The sequence below is a fragment of the Geosmithia morbida genome (assembly GCF_012550715.1).
Source record: "Geosmithia morbida isolate 1262 chromosome Unknown scaffold_21, whole genome shotgun sequence".
Taxonomy (NCBI): Eukaryota; Fungi; Ascomycota; class Sordariomycetes; order Hypocreales; family Bionectriaceae; genus Geosmithia; species Geosmithia morbida.
In genome coordinates this window covers 1-8,093 of record NW_023336208.1, presented here as the reverse complement: position 1 = coordinate 8,093, position 8,093 = coordinate 1, and the positions used below count along the sequence as shown (strand labels likewise).

Sequence of the window (8,093 nt, the reverse complement as noted above, 5' to 3'; positions counted from 1 at the left end):
GGGGGGGGATTGGATAGATGTATCCATCTTACTCGGCGAAACCGGGGTTGTGATGAGAGAGTTGTCTCGTAGTCTGTTTGACTTTTTTTTTTTCGTTTTCTTTTTTTGTTTTCTCTTAAATAATACCACCAATACCACATCACTCCGTACATGTACGAGACATCCGTAGGGTTTTTTTTGCAGAATTTTCATCCTCGGATGTGTATGTGTACACACTGTACAGCATCTTGTCACGATTATTCCCGCGGCGGCTCAATCTTGTTTACGATGAAGCAGAGTGATGATAAGCATCAGATCAGAGCTTCCTCTCGTGTCCGAAACGCTGCTCGCATACCTGAGCGGATAGATCGAAGCAGTGCCGTAGCATTATCACGAATATCGATATACGATAGGGATGATTGCGATGGGCTTGGAAGCTGTATATGAGGCGCATGCCGCACGCACATATTATATATTACATGTTGATATGCTTGATATGCTAGTCAATACTAACTCATCGTATGGTACGCAGGTAGTTTGCCGTCGCCGAGACACGGAGGGGGGGGTGTGCAATACTGAATCAACAGATGATGGTCTCGATCCAGAATCACGACTACTCTCCTCCCCCGAGGGCCACGCGGCCTCGACGCAGTTCGGCACATGGCTGTCACGCACTCGGTCGGCTCCAACCCAGTCTCGGCATCCTCTCCGATCTCTTCTACCGGCTTTCGCAGAGAAGAAGGACGAGTGTCTATCGTGCATCGGACGGCAAGCGCGGGGAGGCACCAGGACATGTTCTATCTCGCCTGATGCTCTGTGTCTGATGAGTCACGGAAATGCGAACGCGTTGTGGAGATACTCTGCTGTTGTCGAGAGAAACTATACTTGGCCTTGACTACGGAGTACAGAAACCCATCAACTGATGCTCCTCTCTCCCTCCTCCCTCGCCCTCTCAGGCCAGAAGGAAAGTTGGGGAAAGGGAAGTTATCTTGAGGAGATAAGATGAATGTTTGAATCAGAGCGAAAGAGAGAAGAGGCAGAGACGACCGATAAGGTGGAGGAGGGCAGGGGATGGAAACACCCCCTGGTCTGTTGCTCGTCGCAAACCGTCTCCACCCGACGACGACGCCGATGTTTTTGATTCTTCCAATGGCTGTCGGAATATCGGGGGTTGCTTGTATTATACTCCGTACGTGTACGCGGCCTACGTACATGTATTGGTGTTATCCATTGCTACGATGTACGCATCACTCAACACATACGTGATAGCAAGTGATGCTCGTATTCCCCGGCGGTTTGTTTCCAATTTTTAATCTTGAATTCTTTTTTTTTCTCTTTGAATGTATTTTTCTTTTGCAGAAAAAAAAAAAAAATCTCCCAACGTGTTTCGGGATCCTGATCTGAAACTTGCAACGGCACAACTCCTGGGACTGGGCGGTTCAACCGTATCAGACGAGGTAATGATACCTGCCACCTTGTCCGCACCATGATCACGACACACACATCGCATCCGTCCAGACACCCAAACCCGCAGATGATTGCCGATTGCAGTCCGCAGGCGTCACATGTACCGCTCTCCTTCCCTTTCCCTCACCGGATGCCCTGAGGGCTTTCATGGACGAGGTCTATCCTTTCCTCCCCCATTCCCCTCATTCACCGCAGAGAGGTATCTACCTGCCTGCGCGCACCTGCCGTTACCTGATGCCGGTATCGAGGTGAGACCCTCGTCCTGTAGTATTCAGATGAGGCATCATGTCATGGAGAATCTGCTTCTGGATTAGGTAAGCGGGACTCGGCCATGAAACCGTCGAGTCCGGCGCCACAATTGCAGGAATAAAGAACAAGGGCTTGACACCAGACAACACCTCACCTACCTTGAACGTACGTGAGCGTGATGATGATGTATCCTCACCGATGTCTCCTTATCATCCGACCCTTTGATGGCTGATTTCTACAACTGTAACTACTACTACTACTACTACTACTACTACTACTACTACTACTACTACTACTACTACTACTACTACTACTACTACTACTACTACTACTCGAGACTACTACTACTACTACTACTCGAGAGAGAAGTCTCTGGTAGTGTCGGATCCCATCTTCCCTTCGTCAGGTCCGACACCGTCCTTGTCGGATCCGACACGCAACGACATCCCTACTTCTCAGGTCACCCTAGAAGACCGCCAAAAGTATGGCATGGAGCCAGACAAGACCGGTTGCCAGCGCCACACCTCGAGAGCGGGAAGAGTTCGTACACACCTCGGCCGGAAGAGCCCGTCCGAGCGGAGAGTAAGAGACGCCGTAGACGATGACAGGCATAGAGGCCATAGCTACAGCTCCCCAGCCGGCGTCAGGATGTCCAGGCCAGTCGTGGGAGTATAGACCAGCAATGACAGCCATCATAGCCCAGGCGATCCCACCGCCGAGTGCGCCACAGATAGCCGACGGGCACGACGAGACGGATCGCCGCGGCAACGAGCTGTGAAGCGTTAAAGATTCCAGACATGACGAGAGACTTCGGTCTGAATGTTGCGGGCTGCGAAGGCGATGGAGAAGGAGACAGCGATGCCCGTTACGATGGAAACCGACTCCAGAACCAGAAGCGTTCCGCGAACATCGGATGGTGCGATTTCGGAAATGTAGATGGGCGCGCCCTAATGTAGAGAGGAGCCAGAAGAAAGAAGAAGAAGAAAAATCACCCGCGTGAAGTTCGGAAGGGAGTTTCGTACTGTGGCCAGTGTCCCGACACCGATGCCTCCGACTGTCCTCCCAGCTACCAATGCCGCGTATGGATCCGCGGCGGTCTGCATAACCGCACCGGTGTTGAGTATGACTGTGACGACGACAACGGCTCTCCTGCGGGACATCTTGTCTGCTAGATACGGCATCAAGAGGCATCCAAGAAGAGCCCCCGGTTCAGGCGATACCGGTCATGAAGCCTTTCAAGGGCTCGGGGAGGAGTGTGTGCTGGAAACATGGCATAATCAAAAACACCGCCCATGCCTCTCACATACGACCATAGCCAGCGGAGAATACGGGGTCCCGTCCGCTCCCCCAGAGTCAAGCCGCTGAGCGGTGGATTAGTAGTTGGGTCGGTGACGACCAGCGAATACCCGCTGTTGTATGTCTTCCACGCCTTCCTTTTTTTCTCTTCTTCTCTTTTTTCCTGTTGCCCTTTCCTGTTATACGACAGAGGCATCGTGCCTTTCGCTTCTAGTGCCCTTCTTGCTGCTGTTGCCATCGTCGTGATCGGCACCGCTGCTTCTGCTGCCTCTCTGCCTTGATCGTTTAACCTGGCGCGGTCTAGCCAGTCGGAGACCATCGAGAGAGAGGGCACCGCCGTGTCCCACTCCTTCTGCCAAGCTTGCCGGTCTCTCACGTACCGCAGGGCCGATGGCTACCCGGGGGGTGAGTGTGCTGAGGCTCGGCACGACGGATGACTTCAGGCTAGCCGAGACCGTGCTCAGGCCGACAGTTGAGCAGTATATAAAGCACAGGGCGGACTGGTGGGGGGTGGGGGGCGTTGAGAGTGCGGAGCATGTCAAGGGCCAGTTCTCTCCCTGGTTATCTCTCAAAAGTAGTTGGCGATGTGATATCACGGATGCAACCCCGAGCTGCTCGTTCGGCTGCGAGGGGGAGCGGCTCTGATGGTGGGGTAGTGGGCTCCATCTCTGTTCCGCGTACTGTGTGGGCGAGAGAGGCGTGGTGATGTGATGGTGTGGTGGGGAGGAGACTGGGTGGGGTGGGTAGGTGGGCGGGGAGACAGGTCAAGCTTCACAAGAGTTAATTGTTCTGTGGCTGGCTCCAGGACCCGTTGCGGCTCACGTCAGGGTCCCGGGTCTCCTGGCCCCATCAAACCCCACCATCGTTCAGTGGACAGCAACGGAGACGTCAAAATGCCCCCGAAAGGCGCCAGATGTACGACCACCGGAGCTGCCGCTGTTTAGACAGTCAAAACCAGCAAAAAAAAAGAGAGAAAAAAAGAGCCACTTCACGAGACGGCACACACGATGGACGCGTTTCAATTTACCGGCTAGAGCTATACTCAGTCCATAGAGGCCGCGGCCTCTCGTTCCTGCCTCTTCCTCCCCCTCTTCTTCTTCTTCTTCTTCTTTTTTCTTTTTTTTTTTCCGAATCGTGACTTGTAATACGTCTCTCCTCCTTGCTGTCTTGCTTCCCGTCTTCCTTCCAGTGCTAGCATAGGAAGAGCTCTCCTCGCGATCCCCGACCGGCATGTCGGCCACCGCGACAGGCTGTGTTCTCTATCAGCGGAGATAGTCGACACATGCCCGAATGGCTCTAAGCCTAGGGCCTCTTCCCCAATCGCAGATGTTCCGGATCGACCTTCGCAGACGCCGGTAATCTTCTGGGGTGTGTAGCAAGAAGCTGTCCACAGACCGGGTGTGACATTGCTGGCCTTCCATCCACGATAAGTGGAGGCACGCCCTCGCGTTATCGATTGCAAGGGACCAGACGATGCTCTCCACCTCGGGGATGCTTCGCGTGGACCGCCTGGCACCGTTCACTTGCTGATCAAGTCGGCTCATGATCCGGCAGCACGTTGCTGCTCCCCCGAGACACTGGTTCGTGGCGCTATACATATCGCTTCCGGAGCCTTCCGTAGTGTTCGCCTTACATTCGACGATAAAAAACGGGAAGAAGAGGCCACTAGAGGCCAGTCCGTTAGACCCAGCAGGCTGGCTGCACAGAAACGTCGTCTGGTGAGACGAGAGTGCGCCGCTTCTGCCGGAATAGCCAGACATCATGCCAGGGATTGGGATGCTAAGCCTAGGTGCTCCGTCCTTGCATGGTATGTAGGCCCTAGATAGCTGGGCACGGCTTTTTTTTCGTGATAAGATCTTGGTTCGTCTCGATGCTTTCGGGGATGAAGTGTCTAGAGACCATGCTCTTGACATCGCTCTCTCGGGCACCATCCATAATGTTGGCGAAACCGGCGTTATCTAGGATAGATTCTACAGACCGTTCAGGCGTCGTTCTCCCCTGCCTAGTCCTAGCCACGGGGTTATGCGCCCCCGGTGGGATGGAAAGCCGCGGAGCGGGTTGCCTTCGTGGTAGATGATGTCGTGTCTAGGGAGGATGCCAAACCTACACGTGTAGGTACTGACGAGCGCCCTTGTCGACATGGCTGATGATGGGCACGAGGAACTGGGAGGTGGAGGCAAGAAAGAGTTCTCGGCAAACTCTTCGTATTTTGGAGTAGAAGGGCTTGGCGAAGCACTCGAGAGTTCAGTGGAAGGTAGGTAACGGGATCGTATTGGAATTGAGTGAGGCGCGACGCAGTCTTCATTCAGTGGGTGGAATTCGTCTATACTCTCAATGGGATTCTGGCCGCAGACCATTTCGAAACCCTCGCCGTTGTCTATAGTGCTTGCGCACTCCTGGTCGTCGCCGACAGTGGGCATATCGTCGCGATCCATGATGGAAAGCCAGGTCATCCGTTGTCTTTTCCCCAATCAGCTGGCAGGATACGTCGAGGTCACATGTATCCACGTTCCTAGGATCTGTGTTGTTGCGAGAATCTTACGGGAGCAAAATTATCGTGAATGCTTATCGTCAGTGACTGACCCCGAGCTACTGTCACGTGTGTGACGGCTAGGGCCCAGTGCCTACACGATTCAATATCGCTGACTGGAGTTGATTCAGACATGGCCTTTTGGCCTTGATATCAACGCCACCCAGGCTTCAGCTGAGAGGGGTGACCCGTCTTACAGCCAGGTCAGAACGGTAAGAGGCGGGGGAATGGCGGGGGTTTGATTCCCGCTGATAATGGCGGCTCGGCCGCCATTTTTGGAGGCAAATGCCGTCGAAAAGAGGTAGACATCAAACAGGTTGTCAAAGAGCTTTGACAGGACACCGTATTCTCCACCAGCTGTGGTCGTATGTGGAGGAAGGTGGTGATGATGCAGGCGATATAGAACGTCCAGTAGCAGTGGGAGATAAAAAGACACAAAAAAAAAAGAGACATACAACAGCGGGTATTCGCTGGTCGTCACCGACCCAACTACTAATCCACCGCTYAGCGGCTTGACTCTGGGGGAGCGGACGGGACCCCGTATTTTCCACTGGCTATGGTCGTATGTGATGGAAAGTAGTGATTATTCAATCTATATTGCATACCATCTGAAAGTAGCGGATAACCAAAAAATTCGGAAAAAAAAAACGTACATACAACAGCGGGTATTCGCTGGTTGTCACCGACCCAACTAATACACAAAGGAATACATACTATGACGTCACCATCAAGACTGGTTCGGAACTCTGCCTGCCAGACCATGGAAAGCATCGTAGCTTCTCTCTCTCTCTCTCTCGCAACAGATACATATTCATAAGCTGGCGATACTGATAAAGCACAAGTATAGTGTATAGTCCAGCACACACCCAGAACTTCTAAAATCCCGTCCAGGCAGGCGGATGATCAAGCCAACTAAAACACCATACACAGCCGACCACGAAGATCCTTGGACTTGTACCGCTCAAACATGTCGTTGATGCCGCTGACGGGGTACGTCTTCTCGATATACGTCTTGCACCCGTGCTCGGCATGAAGGTTGATCATGTCCTGGCACTGCTGGGGCGTGCAGATGAGACGTCCACGTATCGAGTGCTCCTTGAAGTTGAGGGCAAACGAGTCGACCTCGAGCGGGCCATCGGCGGGGAGACCGATGTCGACGATGACGCCGCCCTTGCGGAGGAACTGCTGGGAGAAGCTGACGAGGTGCCTCGCTTCGGTGGCGATGACGACGCGGTCGATACCCGGGTTGGACTTGTAGGGGGACCCCTTGTCGGGGGAGGAGAGGTCGTCGATGCAGCGCTGCTGCGCCTCTTCGGAGTCGACGACGTAGGTCCTGTCCGGGCGCAGGTGCGACGGGATGCCCTCTAGGGCCGTGTCGATGCCCTCCCTGCGGTTATCGATGGCGACGACCTTGAGTCCCATGGCCTTGGCGTACTGGATGCCCAGGTGACCTAGGCCACCGACCCCGACGATGGCCAGCCACTGGCCGGGCTCGGGGTCGGCGCGCAGCAGCGCGCCGTACACGGTGGCGCCGGCACAGAACAGCGGGGCCGCCTCGGCGAACGAGATGGACTCGGGTATCTTGGACACCACCCGCGAGTCCGCCTTCATGTACTCGGAGAAGCCGCCGTTGACGGTCAGGCCCAGCATGCCCGCCATCCTCTCGCACAGCTGCTCTCCCTGCTTCCGGCACGCCTCGCACTCCCCGCAGAACTGGTACGTGTTGATCGACCCGACGCGATCCCCGGTCCTGATCCCGTTCCTGTTCGCGTTGTTGCCCACCTTGACCACCGTCCCCGCCGGCTCGTGCGATCCCACCAGCCCCGGCTTCGCGCCCGCCGACTCATACACGCCCTCGAGCACCTGCAGGTCTGTGTGGCAGTATCCTGCTGCTCCGATCTTGACCAGAATGTCGTTCGGGCCCAGGTCCGACGGCACGTCAATCTTGCGCACCTCGTAGCCCTGGTTGAAGTCTTTGACTACCGCCGCCTCCATCTGCTTGGGAACCGTGATGTCCGTCATAGTGCTTGTGTGTGTGTGTGTGTGTGTGTGTGTGTGTGTGGCGATCGTCTGATGTAATATTGGTCACGTCAATCGAAAGTGATGTTTTGATTGCTCGTTGTTTGGTGAACCTTGATGCCCCGTCCCTCTCTTGGAATATATATATCCAGAGCTTCTCCCCCACGTCAAATCCGTCTTGACGCTCAAATCATTCAATCGTCATAGAAACTTGTCCTTTGTCTATTGTCCCTCGTCTAGCGTCATAGACAGTTATGATGTAGACGTTGCGCCGCACATATAGTGGGTCTACGGGATATTACATGTATCAATACTCGGCGCCATAAGAAGACACGGCGCCTTCGGATCAAAGGCTCCAGGTTCGGGATCGGTATTGAGTATCGATCCAAGACGTCACGAACTGCAATTAACAGGTTTTTTTTATTCATGGTATGACCTCTTCAAGGTACACGGTATATAGTCTTTATTCAAATCCTCATTCCCCCACATACGACCATAGCCAGTGGAGAATACGGGGTCCCGTCCGCTCCCCCAGAGTCAAGCCGCTGAGCGG

The 8,093-nt window shown here is 54.3% G+C and overlaps 2 protein-coding genes and 1 pseudogene across 3 annotated transcripts; all 3 read right to left on the bottom strand.

The window, feature by feature from the left end:
* Positions 1 to 2,338: 2,338 nt before the first annotated feature.
* Positions 2,339 to 2,855, bottom strand: GMORB2_4496 (Sugar (and other) transporter; the record flags this gene model as incomplete). The annotated part of the gene is made up of 2 exons (XM_035466470.1): positions 2,339 to 2,524; positions 2,718 to 2,855. The coding sequence occupies 2 exons, from the start codon at positions 2,853 to 2,855 to the stop codon at positions 2,339 to 2,341; spliced, it is 324 nt and encodes a 107-aa protein (XP_035318239.1).
* Positions 2,856 to 4,253: 1,398 nt separating this feature from the next.
* On the bottom strand, positions 4,254 to 5,444 carry GMORB2_4495 (annotated as a pseudogene). The gene has a single exon. Coding segments are annotated over exon 1 (981 nt in total).
* A 989-nt stretch (positions 5,445 to 6,433) lies between these two features.
* On the bottom strand, positions 6,434 to 7,543 carry GMORB2_4494 (alcohol dehydrogenase, propanol-preferring; the record flags this gene model as incomplete). The annotated part of the gene is made up of 1 exon (XM_035466469.1): positions 6,434 to 7,543. One exon carries the CDS (start codon positions 7,541 to 7,543, stop codon positions 6,434 to 6,436), a length of 1,110 nt encoding a protein of 369 aa, XP_035318238.1.
* Between the last annotated feature and the right edge of the window lie 550 nt (positions 7,544 to 8,093).